The sequence below is a fragment of the Artemia sp. Qi Xiang Cuo genome, chromosome 8 (assembly GCF_049724085.1).
Source record: "Artemia sp. Qi Xiang Cuo chromosome 8, ASM4972408v1, whole genome shotgun sequence".
Classification (NCBI taxonomy): domain Eukaryota; kingdom Metazoa; phylum Arthropoda; class Branchiopoda; order Anostraca; family Artemiidae; genus Artemia; species Artemia sp. Qi Xiang Cuo.
The window spans coordinates 74,885,662-74,910,052 of NC_142801.1; the positions used below are offsets into that span (position 1 = coordinate 74,885,662).

A 24,391-nucleotide genomic window follows, 5' to 3' on the forward strand; every position below is an offset into this window, starting at 1 on the left:
AGACAGTTGAACGCAACTTTAAATGAATATTTCGACCCTATATCCAAGGGCCGTCCTCAGCAAAACAGACGAAGAGAATAAAAACACTATAAAAGAAACTTACATTAAAATTCAATCATTAAAAATGTTTAAAAAAATGTTTTAAAACAGCCCTAATATCATTACTTCAATGGTCTTCGTCACTATTTTTGTAACAGACACTCAAATGATAATTCCAAGAATGAGAATGTAACCCTTATGTATCTTAATCCTAATAATTTAAGATCGTGATACATTCCAGTTCGTCTTATTTGACTCTGGTCAGTGTAGCCTTTGATAGCTGGTATATCAAACTCTACAGTTGTGTCATCCTTCAAATATTTGCATTTTACCTATCAAGATATATAAATTGTAAACAAGATCAGAACTATTTAGACACCCTTGCATCTAAATCTCTTTTGCGCAACAGGACCCATTTATGGAACAAGGTTTTCCTAGTTGGATCTAGTTTGGAGGTTAGGTCAACAATAATTAGCAGTTCTCTGCATGGACTAGTTGCCTTACTCCTCCTTTTACTTTTACTTTGCATAACAGCCGTTTTTTAGATTCTTTATCTCCAAGCTCTACTTTAAAAATTCGTCTTTCTTCTTACATTGAATCACTGTAAACTAGAACAATGTAAGTTGTTCCAGGCCAGCTTTAACTGCTTCTTCAAGTAAATTATTTTTTTCTCACATACTACATTACAAACCATTATATTTTTGTCCCTTTTCGTGTTAGAAAGACTATCTGTTATTTCCAAAGCTATTTTAACCTAGGTCTGGGTTTCATCTGTATGAATCGACAGCTGGGGTTTCAAAAACGCATTCTCATTTACTAAAAATCCAATTCTAGTATCTAGGCTAGAAACCTGGGAATACGAATCTAATTGGCCTCCCTTCAATTTGGAAACACTTTTGTCAAGCGCTTTTAGGTTGTCAATCATATTATTGACTTTTTGTCTATTTTCTCGTACAGCTTCAAGTACTTCGCTAAAATTTTGCAACAAAAGTTCTAAGATGATTGGACTAATTGAATTTTCTGAATATATATTTGTAAAATTCAGTAGGTTCTCAGAATCCTACAGGTGGTGATCTGCAGGTTTCAGAATTAGCAGGTTCTCAGGTAGGATTACGCTTGAGTTTACGACCTGTTGCAATTAAAATTAACAGACTGTGGCCACTACAGATTAGGTCTGCCATAGATGAGATTGCTTATTTAAATATTTAGAAAAAAAAATGCGAATGTTAACTTGCTGTTTACATTGGTTGCTGACTTATCCCTGAAATGGTTCTACTCTGGCACTGCATACTGTTAAAAGTTCCCTCGCATGAGCTGTCTCATTACTTGAGGGAGAGCATGACGGCAGCACTTGCAAGGAAAAAAAGGACTTTACCAGGATAACCCCAAGTTTTACCTATGCTGGCGAAAACTTGCAGTACGCTTAACAGCTGTTGGGGCACACTGAACGAATTCATCAGCATGTTTGGTAACTTTCCTTTAGACCTTCAATCTAAGGCAGTTCCCAAGCAGCAAGCTTGACGTCTCAGGAAAACCAATTGATAAACTTATATCCAATTCAAACAAGCCCAGTTTTTACACTGGTAAGTATTACTCTTTATAAAGGTAATGAATGTGACCTCATTTGATGCCAGATAGCAACTTGAGTGTTAACTTAGACCCTCAGTGCTAAAGCCCAATGAAGTGTGGCAGCAGGGTAATGCTTTTGACTTTGTTCCTTGGTCAAATTCTTGTATGTTGTTTCATTTGTCATTTACCTTGGAATTAGAGGTTGGTTTCTACCATTTTATCAAAAACTTGTTAGTGACATTTTTCTCAACTGTAGTGGTTCTCTAAGTTAACAAAATTGTTACTAATAATTGTAAGTAAAATTATCTGCTGATGCATTTTGAATGTGAAATTCATCAAAAAAAGGAGTATCCATAAATCTCTTAATTTGTGTTCTACAATTCTTTATTGTATTTTTTTTGTCGTTTTCTGTAGAAGCTTAAACTGCAGCTTCAGAAGCTATTTAAAAAATTTAAGTTTTAAAATGTGCAATGGTGGAAATCTCCGATTTAAATTTATGATCATAAGGTTTATTTCCCCTAATTTTGGTTCACATACCGTCTTTTCAAAAATAAACCTGGCTTTTTTAGGGTTCAAAAGTCGTGTCTGCTGAATTTTCAACAACAAACAGTCATCTAATTGCTCTTGGCTTGTATCATGGTGCAGCAATGCTTTATGATATTAAGAGAGGGAAATTGCATAAAAAGTTCTCAGTAAGTGATTGTTTTGTTCATTATTAATACTCTATATTGTGTATAACATAGGGCATATTGTGGCTGTTACTTGTATAAAGTATTGGGGAAAGACCTGTTTTAGAAAAAGGGTGGAAAATATCCCTAAAAATGATGCCATGCTGATGAAAATTAAACTAGTGATTTCATCATATCCATGAACCTTATACTGGACGGTTTCAAATTATGGAATAACACAAAACGTTATATTTTGTGTAGAGAGTTGGTCAAGGTTGTTTGTTCATTTGTTATATTGTTCTTTTATCCTAAGGCGCAAACAACCACCAAAAAGAATGTAACGCTGATGAAAATTATACTAGAAATTTCATTATGTCCATGAACCTTATACTGGAGGTTATAATTTAGGCAATAAGACGTAAGTTCTAAATTTTGTTCAAGAAAGTTGATCAATGACACTTTTTTTTTCCAGATTGATCACATTATAGCAGTGATTGTAGAATGTCAAGAGCTTGTTCATTCGAGTTCTAGAGGCCCTTCTAAGTAACCAAATAAAACATAACATAAAGAAATGCCACTTGCCGCCATTTTATCCTGCAGGACTGAGCATGTGGCCTAACTAGGGCTTGTGCCGCATGGCGACAAATTTGTTTCTTACAATTTTAGCATATGCAGTCCAAGCAAAATAATTATTCAGCCTATTATATGAACTTATATATCCAATCTCTGCTTTAACAACATTGATGAAAAAGCCAAGACATTAATCTTGATTCTTCAGAAAAAGTACCATGAATTTTTTTCAGTCAAAGAATGCAGGATTTGTGAAACAAAAAAGCTGTGATTAGATACAAAAATAAAAACCATATCAAAGAACGATTTAAACTCCATGCCGCAGGAGATACGTTAAATATGAGCAAAAAGAGAAATAAAGTTGTCTTGGCCCTCCAAGCTTCCCGGAAAAGGTACGTCTTCAACTCATTTATAGAATATCTAACCTTTCTTGGTATTAGTAAGGTGGAGAACTTCCGCCAACATATATTACCTTACGACGCTGTTCGGGCTTAAGTAAAGGGAGCCCACACTTAATATGATAACTAAGAACTTGCCCAAAATCTATTTTCTAATAGACTAACGTTCCTAGCCTATATCCTCCCCGCCATATATCGGCGCAAGAAAGCCAATGCTCTATTACTCCCTATCTCTCTTAGAGTAGCTTTTAATAAGCCAGTGGAACACACGCCAAGGCTGAATCAACTAACTCAAAACTTCCTTATCCTATTTTGGGCTGAGCAACTATCACTTTCGCAATTTAAGTAGGATAAATCACTTTAACTATCAGATCACAGCAGATAATCAACACAAAATAAATTAAAAATCGTGAAAACTAAACAAACAAACAAAACAAGACAAACTTTAATTTTACAACAAAAGGACTCGAAACGTCCTTCAAATTTCCTCGCTGTAAACCTATCGATATGGCTGTTTGCCACAGAAAGCAGCAACCCCAACGGCACCTAGTCACCCGGCTCCTATAACATCAGGTCAGTCTGCAAAGAAAAATCTACCTTAAGACAAGTGACCGAAGTCAACTGGGTATAAAGTCACACTACAACCAGCTATACTGGTAACCCCTATCGAACAGAACAAAACAAGACAATCAGCAGCCTCAGAGACTATCCTGACGTTCAACGGCTGCAGTAATCAGTAGAAAATTCGAGCTGCCATCTTTGCTGTGAATGTTATAAGGCAAGAGATGAACTGTACTCACTGAAATACTTTTTTCTTTTCAGAGTGGGGGCATGCAACACGCCTTGGCATGAACGTTCACCTTTTCTTAGCCATCAAGTGTCATGGTGATATGTCTAGCCTCTTCAAATACGAATAATCTTGCTGTCGAGAAAAGAAGCGTTTTCCTTCTCCAGTTGGCAGATACAAATTGCAACAGATAATATTGCACCAACATTTGACGTAATATGTACAGAGAGAGGAAAAGGCCAAGGGAAGAAAGGATATCAAACCTAGTGATCCATGGACCGAAAGATTCCGGCAATGTGTATGATGCGGAAAAGCTGGTCGACCTGACTGGCAACGACTCCACAGCTTGAAATCCAAGACATTGTTGACACCATCCGGCCGGGAAAGCCTAGAACTGATGGCAAATCGTGTTTGCTGTTCGTTAAGCTGCAACTCTCCGGTGACGTGTCAAAGAAGCGGTTAGTCATTCTTAGAGAAGCACATGCTCTAAGAAGTTGTAAAGACAAAGCAACTAATGGCAGTGTTTACATATATCCTGACCGAACTCTGATGCAAAAAGAACAAGACGTATGAAAAAAAAATTAATAATGAGATTAAATAGCCGAGAATAACGAGGGCAATGTCAGCCAGTGGACAGAAAAGAAGAGAAAATTACAAAATCAGATAATTTGGAAATGACCTTCAAGCCGTCTTTATTGCTAAAAAAAAAAAAAGAAGAAAACTTTCCTTCTGAGGTAAACTAGAACAATGCAAAAAAACGCAGTGTTTCTTCTGCTCTGTTCGATCTTAGTTCAAAGGGTTGGTTTTTCTTGTTCTTTTTCTTTGCACTGAAGACTTCTCAGCATCAATATCTTCCCAACCCCACCTTGCGATTACAGTAAGGCTGACTTCAGTCGAATCAAAAGAGGAATTTCGTGACATCAACTAGAGGGAAGAACTTCAGGAGACAAAAGCAATCGATGATTTTTATTCTAAATTCTTGTCTGATGGTTTGACTAGAGAGTTCTATACCATTGAAGAAGAAGAAGAAGAAGCATAAACACCCTCGAAAAGTAAACAGAAGGCCTGGGAGGATCATGAATCCAATCTCACTGGGGACACGGAGGTTGCTTTTAGCTGCTTTTAAACAAAGTGCGAAAGGTAACCCGGGCCAGTGCTAACTTCCAAGAAACGAAGTGTTTAATTTGGCAATATAATTGGATCTCAAGAACTGAAAGCTTCAAAAGCAACTCAATAGACGTTTGGAGTCATGTAAATAGTAAAAGGAAAACCCATGTTACAATCTGAACTTTCCAACCCCCCACTTCTCACGACCGTGGTTGATCTTGTGTGTAAAGCAAATATAATCAATGATGAGTTTGCCTCAGTTTTTACTATTGACCTGAGTTTCAGCTGCAGCTAATCACACATCCCAAAAGTTGAAATGATTCACATGACATTCTCCGTGACATAGACATAATTGTGCCAAAAGGGCTCAAAAAGCTGAAAGGTCTGAATTAGCATAAATCCCCTGGTCCCCTGGATTGTATCCACCCAAGGATGCTTAGAGAGCCAGGTGAATACCTTGTAGAGCTAATTACCTACATTTACAGAAGGTTCCTTGAGTTAGCTCAACTGCCAAATATATGTAAAAAGGCTGTAATTTCCCCCATATTCAAAAGTGGTAACAAAGAAAGGTCCCAGCAATTACAGACCAATAAGTCTGGCCTCAGTACAATGCAAGGTACTAAAATCTCTTTTTTGTTGACCACATGATTTAATTTCTCTTAGCTAAACTAAGAACCATTACCAAGAAATTGCACAAATCCTAACATAATACTACAGAAATCTACTTCTATGATTCATGTCGAGACGAAGGAATCGTGCGGCACGATTCGTGCCAAGCTTCTGATACCCATAAAACTCGCACTCACTCTCGCCACACTCTCTCGCCAACCACTCAAAATCATAATCCCCCCTATCAAGCACTTCAAGTCTCCAATCACTCAGCTCCTCAGATTTACATATCGAATGATAAACGCTCTCATCTTAACCTTTACTCATAGGATAAAAATAAGAACCAGCCTTTGACCTTTCCCTCCCGATAAACTTTCTTCTTTGGCCCAGTGGCAAACTATCAGCCCTCATTTCAATAATAAGTTTATTTCCTTTTTATTCAAACCCACCTTAAAAAATAAAATTTCACCCCAAATCTCCTTTGACCGACTATAAAGACCCAGTGAATTCGAAAGCGAACTCTGGACCTGCCATGCCTGTATTTCTTGGTCCTGTAAAATCCTTTCAACTAATCTATTTACTTTGTCCCCCATATCCTCGAGCCCTAAACCATCCCCCCACATATGGCTTAGTCCACACTGATCTAATAAGCTCTTTATTTGGTACGGCCACCTCAGCTGCCCTTCAACATTTCTAAATAAGCGGCCTTCATCGCCCGCACCCTAGACATCACTAAACAAAATTTCCAAAGCCTAACCATGTAAATTAGCCTACCACTTCTTAAAGAAAACAAACCTAAATCACCTCTAACTAATAAACTATTTGTATGTTTACTTATCCCTAGCCACCTCCTATAATATCCCAATTGCACTGTTTCTAGCCTATCTCCCTTCACATACCCCCAAACCTCAGACCCATAGTACATTCCCCCTAAAATTTTAGCCCTGACTACCTCTTTAACTACTTGGATCTTTTTAGTATCCCTCAGCTGACTTCTTAATACCATATTACAACATGGCTTACCTTTTTCCATCCTACTTTCTATATAGGTACTAAATAAATTTCCTTTCGCCTTAAACTTAACATATAATAATCTTAGGATAGAATTGTTAACAGAATTTCTTTTGAATTTTTTGCTTACATTTTAAAGTAAGATTATTGTTTGGACAATATCTCACAATATAGTTTTTGGAGATCTTGCTTAGAAAGAGATGTGCTTAGAAAACTTGAGATTTTTAGATGTAAAACCTACTCTGATGAAACGCTATACTTGAAATAAACATTGTTTTTTTTCCAAATGGTACGAAAATAAATATTCCAAATAAAAGTAAGTGGTCTATTAATTTTGTTTTTATTTCAATTTATTATTTATTTTTTTCTGTAATCAATTAAACCTCTAATAGAGAGTCAAGTAAAGCTCACATTTATGTCTAAAGATATGATTACTAAATAAAAATATAGACAATGTATAGTTACTTCTTTTTTCTCAGGACTCGTCACAATCGCCGGTTATGAAAGTCATCTTAATGCCAAAGGAGACAAGAGTTATTGCTGGACACCAAGATGGCTCTGTGGCGCTTACCTCACTGATGACACAACAAACATTTGCCCCTCTTCAAAAAAGGACAGATTCGGTAAAGTTTTGCTTAATTTTACTTAACTTTTAATTACTTAATTAAAAGATTACTTAATTTTAAGACAATTATCCCTCTCTCTCTCCATAGGAATTGTGATTTTATATACAAATCTGTAGTTTTGAATATAAGTGACTAACTGTGGGATATCTCTTGGTTGTGTGTTTAATACATTGACATGAATATCACTATAATTAAGATACAGACTTGAACACCTCCCCTTCTCCTTTCAGAGTTTGTGGAGTCTGTTTATTTTTATTTATTTTAATACATATATATATATATATATATATATATATATATATATATATATATATATATATATATATATATATATATATATATATATGTTTTTGAAGAGAGAAATTGATTTTTGATATTTATTTTACTTGTTATTATTATATGTGTATGTATATGTATATATATTGAGTTATTTAGATGAAATTATTGATATTGGTTGTTGTAGTCGTTCGTCCTCAGAGCTTTGTTTCTTCTTGAACGGCTACTTGTCAAATGATTAAATTGTGTTTTTTTTTGTTTTAATAAAGTTTAATTCAATTCTTAATTCAGTAAAGTTTAATTAATTCAATTCAAATTCAAATTCTCCCCAATAAAATTAAATTTATATACTAGTATATGGTGCGGTCGTTGAAATCTGCCCTGAAGTGGCTATATCCACATCTCAGGAACGATGAAATTTATATACTGACTTTTTTTTCTTTTTTGATATCTTCTTGATGAAATTTTTTTTATTATGAAGTTACCAAATTTGTTGTGAAATACCTATAGTTATTGAACGTGTATTGTCTGTGTGAATAATGAATTGGCATAAATATTTCTATAATTAGGAAGCAGATTTGAATCCCCTCCCCCCTCTCTCTCTAGAAAGATTAAATTTATGTACAAATACACAGCTTTGACTATGGGATGGCTGAAATCTGCCCTGAAGTGGCTGTATTCGCCCTGAAGTAACTTTTTGATGACATTTTTTTATTATGAAGTGACCAAATTTGTTGTGAAATACATATAGCTATTGAACGTGTATTGTCTGTGTGAATAATGAATTGGCATAAATTTTTCTATAATTCGGAAGCAGATTTGAACCCCCCCCCCCCCTCTCTCTCTCTCTGGAAAGATTAAATTTATGCACAAATACACAGCTTTGACTATGGGATCGCTGAAATCTGCCCTGAAGTGGCTGTATTCGCCCTGAAGTAACTTTTTGATGACATTTTTTCATTATGAAGTGACCAAATTTGTTGTGAAATACACATAGCTATTGAACGTGTATTGTCTGTGTGAATAATGAATTGGCATAAATATTCCTATAATTGAACCCTCCCCCCTCTCCAGGGAAAGATTAAATTTGTGTACAAATAAAGAGCTTTGACTATGGGATCGCTGAAATCTACCCTGAAGTGGCAGTCCTGCCTGTAGTGGCAGTGTCCTAGGATCCAAAGGAAAAACTTATGATTGTTGATAGCCTCCAAAGCAAAAAGTACGTTTGTATTTTAGATTATTTATTGAAGCGATTGCAGAAGGTATAGAAAAGAAATATAAATAGTGAGAACGAACGTACGAAGCGTAACGTAACGTACGAAGCGAACGTACGAACGTAAGAAAAGACACAGGTATTAAAATGATTGGCCTAAAATGATGAATATATGCCAATAAAATAAAAATCGTAGAACGGAGAAAGAATGCGGTGATTTTCATTAAGAACGCTTCGAATTTTTATGGAATTACCCTCCCCCCCCCCTCTTTTTCAAAAATCAAACACATTTTCTTAGGCTCGTTGCTTCTGATGGGCAATATCAAACTAAATGAATGTTGTATATTTGGAATCAGCATAAAAAGCCAATTCTTTTGATCTATCTATTGTTGTAAAAATCCCGTTTTTTTAAGTTTCTGTTACTATTGGGCTGAGTCGCTCCTTACTTACAGTTGGTGATCAACTGCAGAAGGTTACAACAGAAGGCTTGTCCTTAAAAAAATAAATAAAAGAAACTCACAATAGTGAGATGGAATGTACAAAGCAATCATAAATAGAAAAACCAAAGCAGACACGGATATTAAAGCGACCGGCCTAAAAAGAAGACTGTACCTCATCTTCAATTGTTTGTTATTATATGAAAAGGATGGTTGTATAAATTTTGCAAGGGGCTCATTCGATTGGATATCAGAAGTTCTAGTACCCTTTTTAAGAGGAAAAACTGATAGTAGGACAGCTAGCCCCTCCCCCCCACGTTCTCTCTCCTAAATGTATCTGATCAAAATTTTGAGAGCCATTTTGTTAAAAATAGTCCAAAGGTCAAATAACTGTGCCTCCGGGGTAGATAAAACCCCCTACAGCCCCTGGACTAAGAATATAAGCTCTGCAAGCTGCCAATTGGTAACATAAAATGTTTTTTTTCTTTTATTAAGAAAAGAGGACAGGTTTGATCTCTGATCTCCATAAAAAGCTTAGAGTATTAAGATAAAACTTAAAGAAAATGTTGAGAAGGATGGCAAAAACAATCAAAACAAACTATGTGTTTGCGGGACGTGAAAAGGGAATATCGGCGATATTTTAGAAACGGCTGAGGGCATTAGGTTGAAACTTCCAGGCTAGGTAACCCCTCTCTTGTACAATGATGGACATTTTTCGGTCGTCATTTTGTTCAAACTAGTCAAATGGTCTAAAAGCTATGCCTCCAGAGATGCCATGCCCTCCACAGCCCTGGAACAAGGATTGTAAATTATGCAATCTGCCCATTGTTTACATGCAGGAACTATAATTAGGGAAAGAAGAAATGTTTGTTTCTGGGTGTATCCGAAAAGCTTAAGGTGAAACTTTGGAGAATGTTGAGTGGTATGGTGTGGTAGTGTAGTGTGTTGAGTGTGTTGAGTGGTAGTGGTATACGAAATCAAAGGCGCTATGTGCAGCCAGTTTATAAAAAATGAGGGTCTGCAATATTTTAAGAACAGGTGAGGGTATTAAGTTGTAACTTTCAGGACATATTGAGGGGATGTTGAGAAGGAGCTTGAGGGCCACCAGTCTCTCCCATCCCCTTTTTAGTTGCCGTCCATCTAAAAAAATGGATTGAAATTTATAAATAGACATCTTGCTCAGAATAGTCTAAAGCTCAAATAACCATGCCTATGGGGATGACATAACCCCCCCCCCCCACAGTTTTGAAGAGGGATGCCGAATACAATGAAACACACTGTGTGTGTTCTGCTTGTCAGAAGGACATATACTCAATATATAAGGAACGGCTGAGGATACTAAGTTGAAAATGTCAAGGGTGTTGAAGAGCTACCGGAGGGCAACCAGCCCATCTTGCCCTTTTTAGATGCCCCCTCCCCTCAACACTGATCCAAATTTTGAAAAAGCGACTTGGTTTAAAATATTCAAGAGTTTTACTAACTATGCCTCCGGGGATGCAATGCCCTTCCCCCCCCCCCCCAAAAAAAAAGCCCCTTGGGCAAGGATAATAAATTATGCAATTTATCCTTTCTTAAATGCAGGATTTATCGGCACGAAAGGGGTGATGTTTGATTCTGGATGTGTTCGAAAAGGCTAAGGGTACTAAGGTGAAGCTTCGGGGAATGTTAAGGGGTGTTCTCGAGAAGGGCTAAAAGTATTAAGTTCAAGCTTTCAGGGCATTTTGAGGGGGATTTTGAAAAGTAGACGGCAACCAGTTCCCCTCCCATGCCTAATTAGCTGCAATCCTCCCAAAGACATCTGATCAAAATTTGGAATAGCCGTCTTGTTCAAAATAGTCGAAATGTCAAATAACTATTCCTCAAGGGATGACAACCCCACCCCCACAGCCCCTAGGGCAAGTGTTGTACGTTACATAAGTTGCCCATTGTTTATATATAAGGTTAGTTATTGGGAAAAAAGGACATGTTTGATCCCGAGTCTCCAAGAAGGCAAAGAATAACTTAGCTCTAAGAAAAGGCTAAGGCTAAGAATAGGGCTTAGAAAGAAAGGCTTAGTAATTTGAAGTAGTTTTAGTAGCTTCAATTACTAAATTTCTGAAATTGACGTAAACATCAACTTCCAACGTTTTAAGCGTTCTTGACATTTAAGCAGGGAAAGATAATAACCATCTTATTAGCATGTTTTTGGGTTTTTGGATGTGTGAATGGTCGAGGCTATTAATGGGATACCAACCAGGAGTGTCATATTCAACGCTGGGACGACCAAAGACTTATAGAGTTTGTAAAAAAATTTAAGATTGAATTGATAGAATCAACGTTTAATAGTTTGAAGCCAAAAACTTGATTCTATATATTCTTTTCTTTTTAACTTTTATTGATGCTGCAAGTCAGTGAAATTCTTCAGCATGGATTCGACCTTCATAAGGTTTCTGGTGTAAAGAGGCTAGGGTGGTGCACCGTCAACTAGATGTAGGAATCTGGGCTTCCCATAGTACTAATCGACATAGTCGTGTTAAAAAAAAATATGAGACGGTATTAGTAGGTTCCAAATAGAATTAGTAATAGAAATATCATGTGGCTAGAAGCAGGGTAAATCAGATTTATTTTTTTATCAGTTTGAGAAAAGAATAATATAAATAAACATTTTTATGTAAAAAATATAACCAAATTTTGTATTATTGTTAATATCTAAAATATAGAATTCCATTATTATTATTTAAATATTTTAATAGGTAGTTTAAAGGTTTAATGAAACAAAAAGAATGATGAAATACAAGTGTGCTAGTAAAATTGGAATTAGAATAAAAAGAGATGTAAGTGTTTTAAGTGGAATTAGTCTTTTGTATGTTCCTCCGAATTCTTCGTGGAGATTCTCCAAATCAACCAACTAATGGACACGTACAACGAAGGGATATTAGACTCTGATGATAGGCTTATCCCCCCCCCCCCGTCATTTCTAATGCCTCTGATTCCAGAGGCATTAAAATCAAAGCCAACAAATTTTTTTTTCTTAATTGTCTGGTTAACTTATAGGTACTTGTATGATATAGGCCTACCCCCTACCTAATATTCTTCATCTAACTAGAACCTTGGATTTTCCACAATTTTGCGATTTAGGATTTCCCTTAATTTTGTTAATAAAGTATATACTCTTCCTGTTTTGATCCCAAGATTGTAGAAAATCCAAGGTTCTATTAGATGAAGAATATTAGGTAGGGGGTATATCATACAAGTACCAATTTATAGACTAATGTTTTTAGTCAAGCTTACCATTACCACTATTAAAGGAATTCCCCCTTAAATTTGCAAGTTCTTTACAACTAAAAAGAAACTGCCCCAGGTCCTCCCTCAATATAGCACATAATGGGGGAGTTCGCCGTCCATTTTAAAAATTAAATTTACCCCAATTTTTGTTTCAGGGGTACAGCGTCGGTACGCATCTAAATCTATATTCTCATATACTTAACCGCTAATTCCAACTTAAGAAATAAAATTTTTGTTTGGATGGGCAACGGGGGGGGGGGAGTGGGTGGTGCAAGTGGATTTTAAATTTTTTTGTTGTGGGAGGCTACGAGGGTAAACAATTATATCTCGGATCCGCCAAAACGTTTTTGTACCATAAGCTCTTGTGGGACTTGATCTCTGCACAGTTAAGTAGCGATGTAAATCAAAAGGCACCAAGATATGCCAGGTTATCAAAATGGCGTATCTGCAATCTTTTGGGAACGGTTGGGGTTATCAAGTTGAAACTTGTTGAAGAGGGGGAGGGGCAAGTGACGTTAAACTTTGACTTCTGGGAGAGGATAAGGCTAAATGATAAGAAAATGTATACATCCAAATTATCAAAATACCGTATCTGTAACATTTTAGGAACAGCTTGGGGAATGTAATTGAAACTTTCAGGTTGCCTACTGTAGGAGAAGACAAGGAGGAGACGAAAGCCTTTGAATTTTGATGATGGGAGCTGCTATATAACATTTATTGCTATTGATGAATGAATGAATCACAAAACGAACAAAATTAAAATGAATAATCTACCGAAACTTAAAATGAAGCAAAATTACCACAAAGAGCTACGGCTATCGCCCCCACAACCCTTTTAAAGCCAGGGTATCATTTGCACCTATTAATTATTATTCATTTTAATTTCTGTTCGTTTCAGGACTCTCTTATTCATTTATAGTAGTATTTGTTATTCTTATGTTTAATGTGTTTCTTCATTTTAATTTCTTTTCGTTTTAAGTTTGTATTATTTTAAGACTTTATTTCTACTGATCTTTGTTTTAATTAATTTTTTTTTTTATTCCACAAAAGAATTTTTTAAGAATAGTAAAGAGCTACATTAAACCAAAGATCAGCAGAAATTAAGTAAAATAATTTTTCAAGTGGAAAACTACCATAAATCACCATCAATAAATGATATCTAAAATAAACATAATTTACAATAAATAACCGATTCTAACTCAAAACGAGCAGAAACCGAGGAGAGTACGAGTGTGCTTTACTGAAAACAATCCTTATTTTAAGCTATGTTTTTTTGTTTCTCATAATATAAAAAAAAAGAAAAAAAAGTCACCATTATAACCAAGATTGCTGAAAAAAAACAAATGAATTTAGATTGGCAGTTTAATATAGATACTGATATTCATTCCTGAAAGTCCTAATAATTTCGGATTTATTAAAATTAGAAATAGATAAAACATTTAAGAAATATTTTGCTTTTAAAGGGCAGATTATGTTCTGGTTTTTGAAGATGGTACACCTTTTATAACTCATAAACAAATAAGAAGAACAACAGGGAATTTTTTTTTTTCCACTGTCTTGTATAAAAAAAAAAAAAAATCCCTGTTGTTCTTCTTATTGGTTTATGATGGAAAGGCAGTGTGGTCTTCGTCGCTATTTGCTTTTAGAACTCTTAAGCACATAGTGTGTTTTGATTTAGTACAAAACTCCCCTCAATGTTCCCTGAAAGTGTTAATTTCTTTTTTAAAGGAGATACAAAAAAAAATAAACGGAACAACTCTGAGTAGTTTTGTCAAAAGGAGGAGGGATTAAATACCTTGTTGTAATGTATTTTTCTAGATCTAAGGGGCGACACCTCCACCTGTAACCAATTTACACCACTGCTTACATAAACCTTTCTTTTTATTATAAACTGTAGTTAGCTAATGTTTTTTCATTACCTGAACTTAGTAGACTACCCATTGATGAATCTACTTGTTTAGAGCGTGTATCTACTATGAGATATTTAGGTGTGCTAGTGATCAGAATATGAGTTGGAAGGAACACATTGCTAAATTGCAGATGAAGTTGGAAGGAATGTTGGAATATTGCGGCATTTGAAATTTATTCTACCCTTTCATGCATGAGATAGGTATATTTTGCCCTAGTCCATTCTTATCTGAGTTATTGTCCCCTGATTTTTCTGAATACATTTAAAACTCATATAAAACCACTTCAAAGGCAGCAAAATAAAGCACTGCGTATCCTGAAAACTTTCATCCCCTCCCCAATATCCCTACCATCAAAATCGCCAAATAAATGTATATATTCTTACCTTAATATATTACCAGTGGAATTATTATTATCTTTTAATGGCTTGATGTTTTGTGTTAAGTATTTTGCTGAAATTCTACCGAAAAATTTTTATACCATGGAACTATTTAACCAATGTGAGCATGATTATGGAACGAGGGGATCTTCTAAGTATGTTGAACCCCGAGCGTGCACTGAGAGATAACCTTTGGAATGTGCATAGGTCGGGTCTTAATATTGGTCTTTCTGTTGGTACACTGCGGGGGCATTTAAAAACTCTTTTACTAACCCTTTGATCATTTTATTTTTTTGTTTTCTTTTTTTTTTTAATTCAGTTATGGTCGTCTCGCTGACTCATTCTCTTGGTAGGGTTTCCCCACGGCTTCACTTTACTATTTTTGGTGTTTTGTTTTAGTTTGTTCTCCATTTGGCTGCTGGCTTTGGGTGATGCTTGGTAAGTCATACATTTTTTCTATTTATTTACAAAAGAGTGTGATTGTGTACAAATATAATTCCATATTATGTTTTTGTTGTTTTTATTTGTTATTAGTTGCCTGGTAATACAAGCTAGACTCTCAGCCGGGCATACCCATATTGTAGTTGTATTTAGTTTGTAAATAAAAGAACCTGAACCTATAAAGCCGTATTTGAATTTCTGATTTGGCAAAACAAAACAAAAACAAATAAATACCCGTGGAAAAAACTTTAAAATATAGCATTTGTTTGGATGTAACAATGACGTCGTCGCTTCTCATTTTTCTTTATTCGTTGTTCTAGGAATTAGTCGATCTTCAGAGAATTCCGTGGCGGTCTGGTTTCCTAGTTGGCCTTTTTGCCTCCGGTGTAATTCATCAGTGGGATCTGTTCAGTCCAAATCGAACCATCATTTCAGAGATTAGTGGGCTTCACAAAGGTCCTCCGTCAGCTTTGGCTCTGTCTCCAATCAATGATAGAACAGCTTTAAGTGTTGGCCTCGACAAGAATATCGAATTCCTGGATTTGAAGGATAATAAGTAATTAAGGCCTCTCCGTACCCAAATTATGTAATGCTTACACTCTTTCCTGGAGAGTGACCGTAAGATCCACGGAGTGGGATCTCTTATATGTTTGTCTGAGTGCCCAGTCTCCTTGAGCAGTTTTTTGGAATCCCTCTCAAAATAACGAAAATTTCTAAGCTGAGGTATCAATAAGTAAATTTTACTAGGTTTAAGAAAAAGTAAAGAAAAATACTCAACTATTGAAGTAAACAAAAGAAAATAAAGAAAAAGTGGTAAAATAATCAAAGAGCGATAATAAAAAATAAAATACCAAAAGATCGATGTAAAGAAAAGACAATAAAGAAAAAATGGTAAAGACCAAAGGAACGATAAGAAAAAGCAAAATACCCAAATATCAATGTACAGAAAAGAAAATAAAGGATAATTTGCAAAATAACCGAAGAACGATAAGAAAAAGTAAAATACCCAAAGATCGATGTAAAGAAAAGAAAATAAAGAAAAAATTGTAAAGACCCAAGGACCGATAAGAAAAAGCAAAATACTCAAAAGATCTATGTAAAGAAAAGAAAATAAAGAAAAAGTGGTAAAATACCCAAAGAACGATAAGAAAAATTAAAGTACCCAAAGATAGATGTAAAGAAAAGAAGATAAAGAAAAAATGATAAAATGCCCAAAGAACGACAAGAAAAATTAAAATAACGAAAGATCGATATAAAGAAAAAAAATAAAGAAATAGTGATAATATACCCAAAGAACGATAGGAAAAAGTAAAATCCCCAAAGATCGATGGATTTTGGCCTAAAAATGGACTTTTAGAAAGGAAAAATAGTGTGTGTTTGTGTTTTTTCCGAGTGTTTCATTTCTAATACCTTTACTGCCCCTGATTTTCAAAATTCCACTAGACCCTATCTCCCTCCCTTAGCCTGCTCAGCTGTCTCAACTTACTTGCTAACTTATACTGTTAACAAGGGGTTCGAAGGATTTTCATCTCCTTTATCACGGGGCACCGTAATAAGTCGTGCTATAAGTTGAAACTATCCGCGGGGGTGGGGGGATTTTAGGGCGCCGCAACACTACCTTCGTTACCGCTCTTTATATTTGCTGGTAATTTCTGGTTGTTATGAGTTGAGCTTCATTATTTATTGTGATTTCTACTTGCTTCAGGTTTCATTTCTTCACTCACTGTTCGTTAAAAGTATGAGATCTTATACTAGCTATTTTATGCTTGTTTTTTGTTTGAACTTCACTCTTTACTTTCCTTGTAAAAATTTAATTCTTTTTTTAATATCGTTTCTACTTTGATGAAGCAGTCTAATATTTTTACCTTTTTTACTCTTTTTACTTACTTTTAACTTTTTTTTTAAATTAACATTTTTACCTTTTTTTACTTTTTTTGCTTTTACTTTTTTAACTTTTTTTTAAATTAACATTTTTGCCTCTTTTTTTTCAGGCTCGTCAAAACCATACCCACTGCTCATCCTTTAACGTCAATATCATTTTTGAACAATGGAACGTCAGTGATTGTAGGTTCTACAAAAGGTTCGTTGTACACCTATGATCTGCGGAAGCTGTTAGTGCCTTTGGTTGAAGTACAAGAAGCCCATAATGGGCCAATTTCGAATATTTCCGTATATATGACAGAAATGAAGGTTAGTTCGAGTGTTGTCAATCTTATAGACTGGGCTAGATTTAAAGCTTTGATGCTTCTAGGCCAAAGCGTTTTGCCGCTCCGTTTTCGTAAGATTTTCGTGAAAAGCCCGGAAAATTTGCACTGAACAGTGTGCAACTGATGGAACAGTGCGCAACTGATGCACTGAACATTATGCACTGAACAGTGCGCAAATGATGCACTGAACAGTGCGCAACTGATGAGCCAAAAGTAATGAAAGAGAAAGGTGATACCGAACTCTCAGCTGCCATTCTTGGCAGAGCCAGTTGCCACACTTTATAAGTGGCCACCAAATTCCTGTTTTGTCTTAAAATCGCTTTTCTGTGAATAGGCGGCACGGCGGCGGAGTGCACCTGGCACTTTGACGATAAATCATTTAGTCCAGTTTTTGTTAAGAAAAAAATAACTCAGTAATAATTTATTGAGCCCCCTGGTATTGAGCGCTCCTAGGATTGAACCTAGTGGGCCTTTTTGCAAATCCTGGCCTGTTTATAGACTTGTCACTGTTACTCTCCACGGACAATAACCACTCATAGAGAATAATAGCCTATAAGGTATCGTGTTTTTCATTTTAGTGTTTCGTATTGCACAAGCATCTACGCTACGAAACTTAATTACGAAGAATAATCAATGATTGGTCAGATGAAAAAAAAAACAACTACCAATTTGAAGCAAGTTTACCCTCTTCTTGACCTTATGTAAAGCAGTGTGATAGGCCTGTTTAACAAATTTAGGCATATTTGTCCAATTTTTAATGAATTTAGTTCAAACGCATTGAACTACTACGTTATATATAAATAATACAATATTATACAATAATACAATAATAATACATAATAATAATAATACAATAATAATACAATAATACATATTATAAATAATACAAATATAATAAAGAGCATCAGTTAGATAACAGACAAATCAAAAAAATTAAACTCTGAATAAAGCAAAGCAAAAACAATCTGCTAGAGCATACAATATCAAGTTTAACATATAAAGGATAGCTAATATGAACCCAAGTAATATAAATAATGTAAAGATAAAAAAGAACTTGACTTGCTCAAACAAATAAAAACAAAGCTCTGAATAGAACAAAACCAGAAACAACCCACAACAATATACAATATTAGACAAAAAGAAAAAAAAGCTCAATTTTATTCGCGTGTTAAGTGCTTTAACATATCAAATATCAGAAATTTTTATAAAATGAGGTTTAACGGCTTAGTTCGGAATATATTTGCACATAATTATGAGCTGTATTTTTCCGCAAAATGAACTTGCCAAACAAAGAAAACAGATGGAATCTGGCACAAAACGCAAAAATGCTGCTGTATGAACTCAATATGATTTCAATAGCATTTTTTATGTCTAATTAAGCCTTTCTCAATTTCCAGTCTTTTATGTACATCTTAGATTCAGGGGTCGTAAGGTACCAAGGACATTGAAAATAAAATCTGAATGTTTGAATTAATTAATTGGAAACTTAAACAACCGTATGCACCTTTAAAATTTAGGAAAACATCGGGATTTTAATTTTTGATGAAAAGGACCTCGATATGTATTATGCACTTTTTTCAATATCGGGTTCCGAATGTAAAATAAAATACTGTGGAAAAAATGAGCAAAAATAAAGGAAAACACGTGGCACCGAAAAGCTTGAGAAACTGCAACTTTCCTTTGAAGGTGAAAGTGTCTTTTGGATTCAACCGTTGGTAATGCTCGAATTTTTACGAACAAAAAGTATTTTCAAACTTAAATAATTAGTTCTGTTTGTTGATGTTCACTGCTCAGTTTGGCAACACTGACAAAATCACTTTGACTGCCGGGCGCTGCTCGGCGTAGAGAGTGACGTCTGCCTCCTCCATCCGCTTCGGTCCATGGCAAGCGTTTGCACATCGCTCAACCTGATATTTGCCATCGTCAGGAACTCGGACAGGCTGTCAGACCATCGTTTCTCGGTCGGCCGCGAGGTCGCTTCCAACCGGCTTTGACAGGGTCGAAGGCATGGATCGTTTTCGCAGGTATGTGTGGAGGCGTTCGAAGTAGGTGTCCGAACCATCGTAGTGTTCGCTCGGCTGCTTGGGTCGAAAACCGAGACTGCTTGGTGAGCTGCAGCAGCTTCTCATTGCTGACGAAGTCGAACCATCATAGACCTTCGATCCTCCTCAGGCTCTTCGACTGAAAGACATCAATTGCCTTGAGGGTTGCGGCTGAAACTTGCCAGGTCTCAGCTCCATAGAGCATCACAGAGCCGACGAGGGCGTTGAAAATCCGCAGCTTTGTTGTGCGACTGATGTTTGGTTTTCGCCAGAGGTGACGGTTCAGTGTGCCCATGGCAGAAGACGCTTTGGATATTCTCGCTTGTAGTTCAGAAAGAAGCGAGCCATCTGAAGAAATTATGGAGCCCAGATAGGTGAACCTTTGGACAACTTCGATGCTAGTGGTGCTATCCAGGCTAACAGAAGGATTGGCAGCAGGGGAGGATGGGTCTATGGCCATAATTTTCGTTTTAGTCCAGTTTATCTGCAGTCCTGCTTTTGCAGCCTCTTCTCGTAGGATTCGAAGCGCTTCCAGCAACTGGATTACAGTACTCCACAAAAACACAATAGTTTTGAAAAAAAAGAATCTTAGGAAACTGTGGTTTTCAGATATGAATAGATCTAATACGGGTCCTGGGGAGAGGATGGGTAAACATTGTTTTATTTTGATGTCCTGGTACTTAATAATTTGCGGTCGAAATCACTGAAGAAAGAACAATTTTTATTTACAAACCTTTCGAAAATCTGAAAACTGATTTTATGTTTTTAAGGAAAAAAAACTAATTAAGTTCTAATACATTTATGTTTTCTGTTATCTTTTTATTATTGATAATTCTAATTTGCCCTTAATGAAATACCTTGTTTTTCAATATTACTAAACTGAAGTAAACTCGTTCTTCTTTTTTCTTTTTTTTTTGAAGGGGATTATCCTGCAAAATAATAATTCTAGGAAAAATAGCCCATACGCGTTAAACCCATTTTTTTATTAGTATTTTAAATAGCATCAGAGAATTTATCATCCCACAGAACCCATATAACAGACTTAGTTCAAATATACTCGTCAGAATGAAGGGAGATTAGAGGATAGTTCCTCCTCCTTACCTTCCCCCTACTTTTGTAGTTATCTGAAGGCTCACTGAAAATCCGAAATTTTGGGCATAAAAATGCACTTTCTGGGGCTACAGGCAGTTCATACTCACCCCCACACACTCACAGAAAGATCCACTGGCCCTCCTCCGTAATAGCTGAATATACAATTATATACCACTGTTCAGGCACGTACAAGGGGCGGGGGGCTAATGACAAGAAAAATAATTTTATTTAATAATTTGAATAAAACAATGCCTAGAAATTCGAAAAAGTTTAGGGTTTCGGGGAGGAGGATCACACTCTGCGTACGTCCCTGCCACTGTTAATAATTTTTATCCAGCCTCGAATGAAGCCGGCCAACATTTTCATGTTGGCCTGTTTTCCTCAGTACCTCGCCCTTTACGCTAAAGTGTGACTTTCTGTTCCAATTATTTAAGAAATGACTCATGAAACACAAGCTTCGTTTAATTAGAATAACGAGCTTTTTTAAATGCTCTAAAAAATTTTGTGAAAAGTGTGAAGTATTGAGGAGGGAGCAACCCCCTCATATTTCTGATAATTTTTTTTTCATTTTAAGTGTTAATATTGCTGCTTATTTTCAGTTGAAAAAAACTTGTTTTTTATTTAATCTATTATCACCTTTTAAGTAATGCCAGTAAATCCAGCTCCCCCTCCATGAAAAATCTTCCCCACGAAGAATTCCGTTATGGAAAGATCCTCCTGCGCAACCTTCCCCCATCCGACCCCCCCCCCTCCGAAAAGTATATGTATACTTTCCAATAGCCAATACTATATGTAAACAATGAGCAAAGTTCATAGATTGTACCCCTTCCTCCGGGGGCTGTGGGGGGTCACGTCATCCTCAAAGACATAGTTATTAGATCTTTCGACTATGCTGAATAAAATGGCTATCTAAAAATTTTTATCGGAAGACTTCAGCACTAAAATGGGCGTGTGAGGGGGGCTAGCTGCCCTCCAATATTTTTGGTCGCTTGAAAGGGCACTAGAACTTTTGATTTCCAATCAAATGAGCCTTCTTCCGATCTTCTAGGATAACTGATTTGGTATGATCACCCCTGGGAAAAACAAACAAACAAAAAACATATAAACACGCAACTTGCTTCTGGCAAAAATGTAAAATTCCACATTTTTTGTATATAGGAGCTTGAAATCTCTTCAAGCTGAATCCACCTGAGCTGGAGCCTGAATCTAATGGTACGATTTTCATTAAGCTCAATTGATGTTTTGGGTGTGTTCCCTCCTTTTTTTTAAAAATGGGCAAATTTTCAGGCTCGTAACTTGAGGGGTAATATTAAAGTATTAAAATTATATATTTTTTTATGTATCCATTGTTACTAAGACTCTGTGTCTTAGGGTTTCGGTTACTAATGAGCCGCATCGCTGCTTACTTACACTTCGTGACCACGAACTGTTTGAAAAAATACATAATTTGCATTTTTGTAGATTGGGTTTTCTTATTCAACAGGGCTATCTGACCTGCTGCATTTTATGGTATGGTTTCCATCTAGACCAGTTCCCTTTTTGAGGGGTCCCCTTTTTTTCAAAAATTATGCGCATTTTCTCAGGGTCGCAACTTTTGTGGGCTTTTGTAAAATTAATGAGTGTTTCATATTTGGGATCAACATAAAAGCATGATTCCTTGGGTGTGCAAATAGTTATCTGAATTTATTTTGGAGTTTGGGCTTCTATTCACAGTTTGTTACTACGAACTGTTAGATTCATAAATAAATAAGAATTTGTGTTTTTAGCCGACACGGAATGCAACAGCTCATGGTACTGCTAAAAAGGCTCGAAACGAAATGCCCCGTACAAGATCAGAAGCTCCTAAAGAAGAGAAAACACCACCCCCAGCCCAGCAAGAAAAAGAAAACATTGCACCCATAGTTCCTGAGAAACCAGATTCTCCTTCTGAGAAAATTTGTGAGGAAGTAAGTTAATAGGATTCTTCTGTGTCTAGGTGTTCAATAAGGGCTTTGTGGCTACCAATATTATCTATTATTACCAGATATACCAATATATATATATATATATATATATATATATATATATATATATATATATATATATATATACATATATATATATATATATATATATATATATATATATATATATATATATACATCGGTAAATATGGTAATAATAGATAATATTGGTAATATATATATATATAGATATATATATATAGATATATATATATATATATATATATATATATATATATATATATATATATATATATATATATATATATATATATATATACCACTATATATACCAATATTATTGCCAATAATTAAATGTACTATTGTTATATTTGATAATGGAGCTCCAAACAGAACTGGTTTCCTAATGTGTTTCACAAATAAAATTTTTACATTTGTTGACCCTATGATCCAAGCCTGGTTAAGTCAAAAATTGTCGACTGCCAGGTCTTCAGTACACGAAGAAAAAATTGGAATATAGTACGCGCTTATTTTAGTTCGATGTTGCTAATTTGCATCATCCTTTGTCACCACGAGTACATAATTATGTGCATTTATCTCCGTATAGCAATAAACATAAATTAATAATCAATGCTTGATACAAAGGGTTGTTTAAAAAATATAGCAGGGACGCTATCGGAGGGGGGAGGGTCATTTCCTCTACCCCTAGATATGTCTGCCCCTCTCCTCTGTTCAAAAAAAAGTTTTGTTGGTATTTTCATGGAAAAATACTTTTTATGGGGGGGGATATCCATTGAAAAAATTAAGCAACAACATTGCCCCCTCCTTGATTTTGAAAAATACACCCACCCACCCCTCTACGTTTTGTGAATTTGTGCTCTTGAAATAGATAAGGAAATTTAGTAGAACCCTGTGTAAGATTTGAATTTTTTACATCAATTATTTTTTTTTCTATCAATTCATCAAATTTTTTAGTCGTTTAGAAAAAAAATAATAATAATAATAAAACACTGGAGCCGTATGGCCTTTACTATAGGCAACGCTACAGCGTTGCCTCTGATAAGAAAAACAAATTGATAAAAATAATTATACAATGAAATAAAAGATATATAATGTAATGAAACATGCTGAAATAACTGTCAATCCTGCTGCGGCGCTGCCAAGGCCCTAACCCTTTCCTTCGTAATCTCTGCGGTATCCTATTGTTAGAATTCTATTAGTATCCTATTAATCCTATTGATTAATAAAACTAATAATACAATAAAATATAAGATATATAATGTAATGAAATAGGCTAAAATGACCATCAATTCTGTAGGCTTGTTGCGTCGGTATCGTTACAACGGCGCTGCCAAGCCCTTAACCTTTTCCTTCGTAATCTCTGCGGTATCCTATTGATATAATCATATTGGTTTCCTATTGATTAATCATAGGCAGCGCAATAGCGCTGCCTAAGTAAATAACAATGTTAGCACCATGTTTTTTTTTTTTTTTTTTTTTTTTTTTTTTTTTTTTTTTTTTTTTTTTTTTTTCATACCAGGGAACTTTGTATCGAGGTAGTTGTCGTAGAAACTTCGAAAAAGGCTCATTCGATTGGACATTGGAGTGGCTAGTGCCCTTTTTAATAGACGAAAGTGATTGGAAGGCAACTAACACCCCATCCACGCCCTCCATTTCCCCAAACACATACAATCAAAATTTTGAGATAGCCATTTTGTTCAGCGTAGTTGATTTCCGGATAGAAATGATGTTTTTGAGAAGGACAATCCCCCATAGCCCTCGTG

The 24,391-nt window shown here is 35.5% G+C and overlaps 1 protein-coding gene across 1 annotated transcript in view; it reads left to right on the plus strand.

Moving 5' to 3' along the window:
- The window catches only part of Grip71 (WD repeat-containing protein Grip71), an 83,973-nt gene that overhangs the window by 12,716 nt on the left and 46,866 nt on the right, over positions 1–24,391 (plus strand). The window contains exons 3-7 of the mRNA XM_089093097.1: positions 2,178–2,300; positions 7,238–7,381; positions 15,623–15,858; positions 17,294–17,492; positions 22,410–22,589. Coding sequence (XP_088949223.1) covers positions 2,178–2,300; positions 7,238–7,381; positions 15,623–15,858; positions 17,294–17,492; positions 22,410–22,589 — 882 coding nt within the window. The remainder of the gene's footprint in view (positions 1–2,177; positions 2,301–7,237; positions 7,382–15,622; positions 15,859–17,293; positions 17,493–22,409; positions 22,590–24,391) is intronic.